At 33.8% G+C, this 13,425-nt stretch overlaps 1 protein-coding gene across 2 annotated transcripts in view; it reads right to left on the reverse strand.

The window, feature by feature from the left end:
* Window positions 1-13,425, reverse strand: part of LOC150075124 (uncharacterized) — a 164,685-nt gene that overhangs the window by 50,870 nt on the left and 100,390 nt on the right. For both annotated transcript variants that reach the window (XM_090389189.1, XM_090389190.1), the window contains exons 2-3: window positions 10,407-10,559; window positions 5,134-5,216 (exon numbers count right to left, since the gene is read on the reverse strand). In XM_090389189.1, the coding sequence (XP_090245315.1) occupies window positions 5,134-5,216; window positions 10,407-10,559 (236 nt within the window). The remainder of the gene's footprint in view (window positions 1-5,133; window positions 5,217-10,406; window positions 10,560-13,425) is intronic.

Below are 13,425 nucleotides of genomic sequence, written 5' to 3' on the forward strand. Positions count from 1 at the left end.
CAAATGGGGAAAAGGTCTACTCTTCTGTGAATGCAAAGAAGCAAAAAATAAATTCGACAGGGGTTCTCAAGATCAAAGTAGTGGTATAATCAACATTCCAGCCAAAGATGCAGCTGAGTTGACCAAGTACTTTGCAGCTGTCTTTACTACTGAACCACATTAGTGCCAACTGAAGATGCACTGAACCATCATAATGTGAAGAGCTCTAAGCAGAAGAGGTACCTATTATAGACTGGAGAGTTTGACTTCTATGATTGGTAAGATTATGGAATCTATGGTTAAATACACAATTCAGGACCATCTCAACAAGAACAGAATCCTAAATGGCTCTCAGCATGGTTTAATGAAGGGGGATCTTGCTGGAAAAATCTGATTAATTACTACGATGAGGTTAAAGCAGTTGGGATACAAAACACAACTTTGACATTAATAAGGTTTCTAACATGATTCCTCAAGAGATTATTGTATGAATTAAAGCAAGTTGTGATAACAGGGAAGCCCAACCAGTGGATTTGAAGTTGGTTGTAAGGCAGGAGACAGAGAGTGGTTATAAATGAGTATTCTACAGAGTGGACTGAAATAGCAAGTGGTGTCCCTCAACAATCAGTGCTCAGGCCTCTTTTGTTTCTTATCTTTCTAAATAATACCGACGATGAAAGAATACAGAAAAAGCTGTCAAAGTTAGGAGGGCAGTTAACAATGAGAACCAAGACATTATGCTTCAAAAGCAGAGACAGCTCAAGGATATATGGTAGCCCCTCTCCCACCAATGTGAAGGTTTTCATTTTTTAGAATGGTTAATTTTACATTTTATTTACTTACAAAAAAGTAAATTACATGCAATATAATTATGTAAATTAGTAATTATAAATTAGTAAATTATGAATTTAATACTGTTTGTTTTTAACATGTTAACACATGAAATACACAAAAGCTTTATTGTGAGCTTTGTTTTTGGGAGGAGGGGGTGGCGTTGGTGCCCCTACCAGTGCTTACTCTGCCTTACCCTAAAGCTGGCCCTGTTCAAAAGGATTTGGACTGACTGCAATATGATCTGAAAAATGGCAGCTACAGTTTATATGCTAGTAAATGCAAATTACAGCATTTGGGGAACAGAATCCCAGGAGAGAATTAAAGGATGTTCACGATGAGAAAGACATGAAATTCAACATTCAGTAAAAGCAGATGGCAAAAAAAAGGACATGTGTTTTCTGTCTATGATTTATTGGAATTCTGAAAGTAGAGAGAGAATATTGTATCCAGTTTTAGAGGCCGCATCTAAAGAAAGATGCAGAACTTCTGGAGAAAGTAGAAAGTGCAAAGAAGGTGACTAGACTGGTAAAGAACATCAAGCATTGTCCCTATGAGAAGTAACTAAAAAGATGTGGAAGATTTCATTGAGGTGTATAAGGCTCTGCAAGAGGATTAATAAAACAAACAAGAGGAAAATTCCCATTCGTAAGTGAAACAAGAACCTGAAGATAGAAATATAAAATTTTAGGAAGTAATGGTATACTTCAATTTATAAAATTTACTCATGGGCAGTATGGAAATAATTTGACGATGAGAATAGAGGGCATTAAATAATTTTAATGCTATCAAAATTGAAATTTTGCCTTCAGCAAAAGTGCATTATTCATGCACTTTGGCTGAAGGCAAAATATCCACACAACATTTTCTTTTTAAATCTAAATTTATATATATATATATATATATATATATAGTGTGTGTGTGTGTGTGTGTGTGTGTGTGTGTGTGTGTGTGTGTGTGTGTGTGTGTGTGTGTGTGTGTGTGTGTGTGTGTGTGTGTGTGTGTGTGTGTGTCCATCATTCTACTCTTTACCTGAAAAGGTCAATTTAGTAGTTCCATCTCTGTATAAACACACTCCTACTCATTTCTGTTTTCCCAGTGTTTATGTCACACATGGAACTAGACTGACTCAATGTTGACTGACAACTCATATCTACTAGGTGTACTTCTTAACCAAAATCCATAACTCCACCTCACCTCCTGTTATGTCTGTCCAATATAAATGAATGGCTCGTGGAACCCCTCTGACAGACTTGGTATTTCTCTCCACTTCTGCTTTCCAGGTTACTGCATATCCCAATAGAAGCAATGAAAAATCAATTCCATCACTGTTGGCTACCATTAATCCATTCCACCTGTTATGGATATCATTAATCAATTCCACCTCTGCTTGCAGTTGTCTTGTGGTTGGGTGGTTGACTGCTGGAACAAACTTCTATCTGTCATTGTGGAAGCTGACAGCTTAAATAATTCAAGGCTGAACTAGACAAACCTTTGGAGGGAATGGAGGGGGTGAAATGGGAAGGGTTTTTTTTGGCTGATGCTATATGAGCTTGCTTTCTTGCATCATATGCATCTACTAATGCTAATGATATACATCCCCCAAACTAGCAGTCCTGGGGATATATAGACACTCATAATACTACATTGAAAGAATCAGCAAATAATTTTGCACCTGTTTAGTTTATGTGTATGCCATTTCTATAAAAACAGTCTCTTTTGGTAGCAAGTGCAAGCCATGCTGAAAGATATCCTACTTCATGAGTTGTGCAGTCTTCCAGACATTTGCAAATTCCTGACTCATGGCTTTTTCTCATCACCTCATAGCTATAAAGTGGAGCCTCAGCTTTGCTATGCTTAATATCATTAGTACTTACAAGTATAACAATATATTATGCCCTATTCATACTCATAACACAGTGTTTCCACAAACTTCCTTTACAAAAACAGAATATTACGTGAATAGGATACATGATACAAATCTGAAACCACTTCCAGGTGATAGAGGATATCTTCCAGTTTTTATTCCCAGATGAAAAATGTGTGTACTACAGAAGATTGGCAACATAATTGCAAAACTGTAATCACAGAAGAATTTACCAATAACATTTCATCCTCTTGGTTCTGTCATCAATCAACAGCTTCGGTACAAAAACTAGCTGTGAGCTGTATGGTTTCGTCCTCTGACAGCATTATACACTGTTGACCTTGACATGTTAAGCTTACTGCTGGCATACTGTATGGATTTCCCTGGGCTTCATGTAAAACTTCCTTGAACAGGTGTCAATGTGGCCTCACTGAATTCTGTTTAGCTACCACCTCAGATGAGATAATTGTACAAACAGGGATCCTTTATGAATTTTCCATACCATTACAGAACTGTAGGCCTACTCAGCAGCTTCTTTTTAAACCATGTTCAAATTTACGCATAACAGCAATGGTATACTGCAGCTCATCGAACCAAAGTGCACCTTCTTGGTTGGTAAATTTCACTATGATTACAATTATAATTATATTGCCATCTACTGCAGTGTGCACATTTTACAGTTGGCAAATAAAAACTTCATGATATTCTCTATTGCCAATATAATTTTACTTTTGTAAAGGAAGCATTTGGACACCCTCAATTCCCTGAAAACAGTCACCAAGGATAACTACCTCCTGTGGGACCAACATCTTCAGTTCTTGGTGATTCCACTGTAGCTATATGCATGAAGGTAGGTGCCAGTTAGTGAGTTGGAAAGCTGAGTGCTTGGTAAGCCCCTAATTTAATTCCTTTTAGGTCATTAGTGCCACTAACTCCCTGCTCTGAGCCATAAACTTTGCTGCTCTAGTTAAGGTATAATTTTGTTTTAAAAAATAAATCAAAACTACAGCAGTATACCTCAACACTATAAAAATACCATGTCATATTTAAGTGTAACAATAATACCACATTATGCACATTTATTATAGTGATTTATGTGTATTATATTACATTTATAAAACAACTTATAATATTAGTTATATGTCTAGGAATGATATAAAAAAATAGAAAAGGGTTCATGAAAGGGTTCAGAGTTTAATATATATATATATATATATATATGTGTGTGTGTGTGTGTGTGTGTGTGTGTGTGTGTGTGTGTGTGTTTACACATTCATGTAGACACACACACACATGGTCAAGTGACCTCAGCATGGTCAGGTGGCATCAGTCTGAATTTATTATTTATTGGCTTATAACTTTGGCTGTATTTGTCCCATACTTAATATTTTACAAAATTTTTAGATACATATTCCTTCCACTCTCCTTCCGTCTTTGTTATTTATTTGTTTCTTTGCTCATTTTCTGCATTTTTTATATTGCCTCTATATACATGCTTATGGGATAATTATGCAATAAGACAAACAACATCAAAAAAATACTATACATTTTAACTTAATTTTCTCCTTAACAATGGGGAAGACATTGACTCATTAGTTGGCGTGCTGGTTAATCCTATGCAACAAAAAATTAAATTTAATATTGAAATATCTATTAGAATTATGTCAGTATAAATTTTAACGTTTCCAGCATTGTCTTCAATTTCAATCTGCATCACTAATTATGTTTTAATTGGAGAAGTACAGCCATTACAAAATTAGTACAGTCATTAAAAATTTAATTATCAGATGTTAGTGTGCAAAATACCCTGCATGCTCACTCGTGTATTATTTTTCCATACTGTTTTGGTTTTAGCTTCAATGTCTCTCACCATATGTTTCAAATGGCAAAAGAGTTTAAAATGTTTAAAATTTTTAGACTGCCATTACTAAAGAACAGATCATAAAATGCACTATTTCTTGCCTATTTTCTCTAAAACACTAAGTGCTGACAGCAATGTAGTAGCATGCTCGTGTGATTTTCTTTGGCGTGCCACTAGAAGTTAAGTGGGAATATTATTAAATGAGGAAAAACATGTAGATAAATATGGGATCTTGACTAAATGAAGATCCCATAAGATTTCAAATTAATTTAAAGAACTAAGTATTATCTCTTCTAATAGTAAAAGTAAACCACTAAATAAAAAAATATTTACCTTTACGAAATTTTTCCTTTATTGCTGCTAAGCCAAAATTTTCCCAAAAATAGCTGAATAAGCATCAAAACATTTTAGCAGACTTCTTTCAGAGTTATGATAAAAAATACCAAAAATAATGATTTTCTGCTGTTCGTACTAATAAAAACAGCTATACATATTGAAAACTTGTAAATTATAAGTGAAAAACTCCATTAGATTCATATACTTAAAATCAGTAGAGGCTTCATAAAATTAATATAGTACTACACCTTATACTTACTTGTGTATGAACATTATTGGATGCATTAGTCAAGAATACTTTAAATTCCAAAGACAACTGAGGGGGAAGCATACCATCGTCATCTGAAAAGTATCATAAGAATATTAAATAGTGATCAGAAAAATATTTTAGATTAATATTATTATTGCCCAAGATAAAACTGTATTTTCAAATAACATTTAGCAGAGTTAATGGCCATGTTCATGACAAAATAACTTCATCGGCATCCCCCTCCCCCCATACTTCTCCTTCAACCCATGCACGGTACTAAGTACTATAGGTTTTGATACCTTTTGTGTTTGGGGTTTTCATAAAAAAAAAAAAAAATTAATATATTATTTATGTAAATTATAAACAAAACCTAACTTATAATAACTTTACCAAGCCTACATATTAGATTAAGTTACACTACTTGAATTATAATTAGAAAGATTATACCATAATTAATCTTAGTATAGGCCAAAAGATGGGAAGAAACATGGTTTTACTGCATTGACAAAAAGAAAGGAAGAAAGATAAATTTAAATTCTGTTAATACAATTTATATCCATTTGCCATATTCTTCAATCAACAAAAAGTACCAATCGAACTTCCTCTTATTCACCAAAATGTCAACCTTGACAATCCAGAGAGACAGCTTATTCCAATGGTTGATGTCATGCTACTAAATATAAACTTCCTGAAGTACAGGGATGGTCTTAGGTACAGGCTAAGGAAATTATAGCTCCTCATGATCAAAATAATGTAATTATTTTATTGCTACATGATAATTAAAGTTTAATGATTCCTCAGAACAATGCTTTAGCCCACCCCACCCAAAAATCCTGGGACTGCCCCTGCTGAGTTCCAGTCTAATAGTTCCCCCACAACAGTTTGCATTCATGTCCCCTGGTTTTTCTGTGTCATTTCAATAGGAAAATTGCACCACAGTTCAATGAACTTTCACCATTGACTTGTATAATGGAAGTATAGTGCCCTTCTCCCTAGATACAAAAAGACACCATGTAACACAAAAAGTCTCTCTCTTCCACTTCTCATTTATGCCTTCAACTCTACTCATCCCCTAATAATGCATAATTATTCTGGGTTGTTAACAATTAAATGTGGACCTTTCACACTGCAGTATTAAAATGCAACTGCATTTCTCTGGCCACAAAGCCTGACTTTCATCATCAACCACCCTCTCAGCCTTTAGACAATCTGCAAATTTCATTATTATAATTTATAATTATTTAAAATGCATGCATTTCTTAATTTATATTGCCCCAATTTCCATCTTTTCACTTATACATCCATAAATAATTATAACCTCCCCCTCCCCTCACTTCACTTATGCTTTATTTTGCTTATACATCACAAAAAAAAAAAACATGCTGATTTTATTGTACTGTGGTCACCTGAAAAAGTAAATAAGATGTATAGTGTAAAACAAATTTTTAACTTTGGATGAGATTTATTTTCAAAAAAAAGGAAGAAAAGAAAGGGAAAGGGGGGGGGGAAACGATCACTGGCAAGGAGGGAAAACTCTATTTCAGGATTTCAGAAAGCTAAAAATTACTTAAATTGTTTCCTAGGAGTTAATGCTGCCAAGAGATTTTAAACTTACTATGGTAGTTTACCACTCCAAATTAAAGGGAAACCTTAGGTTAAAACTGCTGGCTCTTTGGAAAGTAAATGAGAAAACCTGGTTTACACGGACAGTTTTTCAAAATGGAGTATGGATAATTTTTGTCCAGCTGTTGGTAAAGATTGCATTGAAAATAACCTTGCGGGAAAAAAAGTGTTGCTAGCCTGGAAGGAAATTTTCTTGGATAATGTCCTAGAGCATTTGCAAGTTTCAAAAATTTGTCTGAAGGCAAAGCAAAGTTACATTTGTTTAATACAACCAAATACAAGTGCACTGTTACAATCTATAAATCAGGATGCCACCACAAATTTCAAGCACTGTTACCATAAACAAACATTTTCTAAAGCAACTGGTGAAACTAAGAGTGAAGAGGCTTCAACTCTTAAAAAAAAAAAAAAAAAAAAAAAGTTGGAAGGAATTCAACATCCCTAAACTCATAAATATCACTGATGAAGCCTGGACTGTACTGTATTAACTTCAGCAGATTTGAAGAAACTTCAGGGCAGACCCAAGCTATGACTGGGTAACTAGGCAAACAGTTAAGCTTTTGGAAAATGAAGAAAGATGTTGAAGAATTGACTCCCTCACAAGATGAAGTCAATTTTTCAAATCTACATTTATAAATGTAGAGTTCAATAGGTTGGATAAATTGGGGCCAAAAGAATGGGGATGTAGATGAAGTGAAAACTCCTTTGTTAATGTTTCTTAAAGCAAGGAGTGTTGGATCAGTTTAAGAATTTAGAAGCAATAAGAGAAATTATTCAAACAAATAATAGTCCTAGAAAAAACAGTAAAATGAATAAAGGTTTTCAGAATTCTATATGATGATACAAGGAGCTGAATGATTTTAGAAAACTCAGAGGAAAACGGAAAAGAAATTGTTAGAGCTAAAAGTAAATAAGGCACTTGTAGCTCAATAAATCTATCCAACTATATTAAAAGCAGCAGCAAAAGAGATAAGCAAACCTTTAGCTATAATTATGAGAGCATTCTTAGAATTAGGAGAGGTCCCTACAGACTGGATATGTGCAAATATCTTTCCAATTGAAAGTGATGTCTCTCCTTAAAAAGTAAGTCAGGATCATCATGACAGAAATGAGTTATGGTTATCACAGCACAGATTTGTTAAGGGATCTGATCAGACCAATCTGATTATCTACTATAATGCATTAACAAAGGAACTGTAGCAAAAAATTATTTTTACATATATTTATCATATTTTTAGATAGTATGAATCAGAGCTGTACTATTCAATATGTTCTACGTTGATAATAATATTAGTAAAATAATAAGAGGAGTTTACCTCAACATAGTGCGCAGAACACTTCCGTATGATACCCTCCAGAAATTAAAACGGAAAAAACGAAAAAAATCAACAACTTACCGGTACAATGTACCGGTAAGTTGTCGATTTTTTTTCGATTTGTCGATTTACCACACTATGTTGAGGTAAACTCCTCTTATTTCACCCCAGGGGCTCACATCTGGTGAGTATGGGCTTGGCACACCCAGGGTCCTTGAGCTGGATATCATCATTCTTCTCTTTCTTGGTGATTCCCTTCTGTTTCTCTCTCTCTCTCTCTCTCTCTCTCTCTCTCTCTCTCTCTCTCTCAGGGTAACTCGGAATTTTTTTTTAGCTGGTGCAGCATAAGCCCGAGGCTTCCTTGCACTATATGGCTAGTAATAATAATAATAATATTATTATTTTACTAATATTATCATATTTTTAGATTTCAGCAAAACTTTTGATACTGTTCCACATGAATGACTGCTGTAGAAACTGAAGTAGTGGGGCATTAGGGACAAGTTACTGCTATTGATAAAAAAATGTTGTGGCAGGAGACAGAGGTTGTTTTTTTTTTTTTTTTTGTAGTTGTTGGCGCATTGGTTTCTGTGGCCATAATGCACCTCCCAAGGTTTTTGCAGTACTCTGATCCAAGCCAGAGGCAGGATTCAAATCCACGACCTCTGGGTTGCCAGGCAGGCACTTTACCCAGGTGGGAAGGAGCAGCAGTGGCTATAGCACATGCTTCTTGATTAGACCGGGGTTCGAGCCCGTCACCACCAAATACGGAAAGGTCAGGGAATGACCACCGCATATCCCGCAGCAATATGGCCTTAGTTGCTAATGCTCCAAATAAATAACTAACTAACTAACCCACCTGGCTAGTCCGGTCGGCAGGAGACAGAGAGTGGTTTTTAATGACTACTAATCTTCATCGCCTAATGTTATTAGTGGAGTTCCTCAGGTCTCAAGTGCTGGGCTCTTTATTCTTTCAATATTCATTAACAATATTGATTTTCCTTCTAAGTTTGATTATGATACAAAGGTTTACAGTGGATTTAATGAAAATAATTGGGGTGTACTATTCCACAAAGACCTGCTTAAATTAGGCAGATGGATAGAAAAGTAGGAATTGAGATTTAAAATTGATAAATGCAAGGTATTGCATTTGGGTAGTAGTAATCCCAGAAAAACATACCAATTGGGTGAGCCATACTGAAGGTAGGGGAGAATGAAAAGACTAAGGGTAATTGTACATTCAACATGAAGTTGTCTGAGCAGTGCAGGGGATTTAGTCAATGATATACCAAAATTTTACCAGCAAGGACAAAGAGGCAACGATCCCTTTGCACAAAGGAGGACATCATTTAATATGGTAATGACAGTTGCAGGATACATGTGCAAATGTTTTCAGCTAGTTAATAACTGATTACTGGAACAGACTTCCATCTGGTGTTATGAAAGTGGATAGTTTGAATAAATCTGAACAAGAATTAAAGAAATTATTAGAAGTGATATACAAATTAAATGGGTAGGTTTTTTTGGCTGATGCTACACCATTTTGACATTATTAATACTGTGATCACTTAAAGCAAAGGACCTTGAATCAGTTTTAAGTGGTTTTCAAGACAAGTGGGTAAAGCAAGTAGAAGTTTGAAAAATTCTATAAGTTAATACAGGAAGCCTTAAGCTGAAAAAACAAATGATTCCACTTAACTACCATTGAACAAATTTTTCACCTTCAAAAAAATGAAGGAGCCCTGTAAAGACAGAAAACTCCACAAGTGAATCCTCCAGAAGACTGAATAGATGGAGATAAGAGTTCGTTTGAATAATTTTTAAAGCATACAAACAAAGCACAAACCTCAGCCTTGAATTTTAATTGTCTTGATGAATATTTTTAATATTCTTCTACCGATCTAAATGTATTTTAAAGGGTTTGAGAAGAGTATAGATAGTATTGTATTTATGGTAGAAATTCTTAAATAATCAGATTTTTTTCTAATTGTTGATGCTCAGGAACAAATTACCTATTTATTGCATTGTGTGTATGCAAAAATAACTCTTGATACACATCTTTTTGCTTAACAGCTAGCCTCCACAGGACCAATTAGTGACATAAATCAAGGAATACCTGTTCTCTAATTTTTTTTGCAAAGCAACATAAAAGACATAACTGTTGTTCACTTGTTCTTATTTGTTCGTTCACTTGTTCTTATTTTACTGACTAAATTTAAAATACCTTTTTCTAATAATTACTAATAGTTGCACATGTCACTAAACAATAAACTACCAAAACAGTTTAATATATTAATAATAATACATAAATTTTGGAATTAATGATATACAAAGAAGTATTACCTTTACTAGCTTCTTTATTAATGATAATTCCTTTGTGATCACCACCAGCTACATGCATTATACTGCTACTATCCATTTCCCTTTTCCTTAATCGCTCCATTCTAATTGTTGTATGACCATGCCCTTTCTTGGTGGGTGTCATCACAATTTGCTCTGAAAAAAAAAAAATAAATAAATTTAAATTAAAAACAAAGACAAATGTACACACATTGGCTAGTTAACAGATATCTAATCTAAAAGTAAAAATTAAATGCCAACATATATCAATCCTATGAAATTTTATATTATTCGATTCTATTTTTTGATAATTCAGAAATCCAAGGGAGAAAAATTTCACAATAAATTTTGTCCCAGGGATAAAATTTAAAGCCTGTCCTACTTTGAAAGAAAATCAATTTTAACTCTTTTTGAAACAAAATTCAGCTTAATATGCACAGCACAGATGCAAAAAGTACAATAAAAAAATAGTATACTACACTTTTTGGCCTATAAGATACATAATAATTTTAAAGGGCAAACTGAAGTAAAGCACTACAATTTCATATGTATAACTGTTTGGTATTTGTAAGAGAAAAGGAGAATTAAAAGCAAGGAAACGAGATGATATATAGCTTATACTGAGCTATATATAGCTCAGTATAAGCTATATATCATCTCTGGGATATATGTCATCTCTGGAAAAATGAGGCAACAAAGCAAAGTCTATACAGAAACAACTAAAAAAAAAAAAAAATGTTTTTACATATCTAGTTCTTTAAATGCATTCATTCTTCACATCTAGTGCTTTAAATGCATTCAAATTGCCACTTCCATCACACTAGATGGAAGTTTATTCCAACAATTAATTATTCTCTGGGTGAAGGAAGATTTTTGTCCATCTATTCTATTACCATCCTTTTTCAAATTTATTATTATTAATATCTGTTTATTGTTCTGCTCTAGAGCCATCCCCTAGCCAGCAGTAAACTAAGGAAGTGATTATTACATTCACAGGTTAAGGCAGAGACATGTGTAGAGAGTTACACGGAGCCACATGTGTGCTTAACCTGAAAGGAACACTATTTACAGAATTATTTAATTACATACTTTAAAATTGTGGAATACCGTAGTATCCCAAACTAAGTAAGATAATATTTGATCAAAAGTGGTGGATAAAATGTGAAGCATATGTACAAGAAGGTATTTCCTTGGTTAAAGCAGTCAATATTTTCCTTCTGGTGGTGTCCCGTGAATCATAATGGTAGATTTATTTATGATTCCATTAGCTTCTGGCATCTGTAAGTGTGCAGCCGGCAGAATTTATCGAGGTCGATGGTTAGACTGTTTATCAAATCAGCCATGTTTCATGGGAACATGTGTCTCAGGCCTTTGAGGTTGCTGAATGCTGAAACTGATACTCAGCGGGAGCCTTGTCCACTTGTTCTCTCTCTCTCTCTCCGGCCTCAGCATAAGCCTCAGGCTTCCTTGCACCATATGACTAATAATAATATGTTTATAGGAATCCACAAACTTTTTTTGACTTTTGAAAGAGTCCAAAGAGTCCATCTCAGTACTTTGAGAACCACTGTACTAGACAATAATACAAATAATAACTTTTAAGTTTTTCATTGATTCTGGTTGAATTTTTTGATATTACACATGCATCGTTTTCTGTACTATAGTTTTGAGAGAAGGGGAAACACATTTCCAAGTAATTGCCTCGGAAGGAAAGCCAACTTGATACAGCACTGGGTGCTAAACACCTGACCTGATGCAATAAAATAATTTGCATGATCAAGTCAATCAGTATTGAGGAAGAGATGCATATATTTTTTTTTCTTCCTGGATATATCCCTACTCAACAGGGAAAATGCCATTTTGTAATCTCCTATCTCTTAGGCCCACCACTGCAATCAGCAGTGATTTTCTGATGAACAATGAGTGGTCTTAATCTATGCTTAATATCCATCTGTATAATTTATTGACACTTTAAAATTAGAATGTTATAAATATTAGAACATTAAATGTTCTAATAGTTAGTGTTTTAAATGAATTTTAATTATTAAATTAGATTTCTTCACCCAAGCGATTACTTTTTTCTATAATTATATTACTAATATACAGTACATCAAGTTTGTAACAACAAAAAAATTAACATCAACTAGCAATTTATTAACGCACTAACACTCCTCTAATCCTATGCAATCCTCAGGTAGTGTAAACTGAATTTATTTTATATCTGTTTTTCCTATATAGAATAATCTTTATGATGCTACATTATTTTAAAAGTGGCAAAGAATAAATTCAATGACCCCAAGTTACAAACTAAAAAAATAAAATTACAGTTTGCACGAATAAGAACAGTCCACTCAAACTCTCTAAATAAACGCCTTCTAGTCGTGCTCTTTATTATCATGTCCAACGTAGCCACTCCCGCAACACACAGTGGGATTAATTATATCTCCACCCTCATAACACACCATCCTGGTTGCTGTCATTTCACGTACACGGAAATAATGACAGAAACTAAGAAACAAAATAAAAATGGCCGCGTGGAATTTTCACATGGTAAAAATACCCGACGATGAAGATAAAAAACCGTACCACGAATATGTATATTTATAGACACATACATATGTAGACAGATTTTTAAAATATACAAATATATACATAGAATTAGAGCTTTTGTTTTTACCGAAACGATGTTACAGAAGTTAAAAAGAAATAAAAATTTAAAATTTGTCGCCATTATTGTTTATAAAAATGGTAGGGCCTCCTCTAAGACTTTTTATTGCAAGTGAATACGTAAAAACATGGCTTTTACAAGTATTGGCAAAAAAACTAGGTATAGTATTTCATTAGGAGTACCTACTGCTATTCAACGATTCAGGCCATCATGCAGCCATAGACATAAAAAATAAATCGTAATAAGAATATGATGATAATATAATGTGCTTTTACTGTGAAAATCTTTATAAAAATGTTTTGAATAATACTGTTAAATTAGTTTTATTAATTACTTTTACTTTTGTCCAATATG

Source organism: Mastigoproctus giganteus, chromosome 14 (assembly GCF_048544385.1).
Source record: "Mastigoproctus giganteus isolate SK-2022 chromosome 14, ASM4854438v1, whole genome shotgun sequence".
NCBI classification, from domain to species: domain Eukaryota; kingdom Metazoa; phylum Arthropoda; class Arachnida; order Uropygi; family Thelyphonidae; genus Mastigoproctus; species Mastigoproctus giganteus.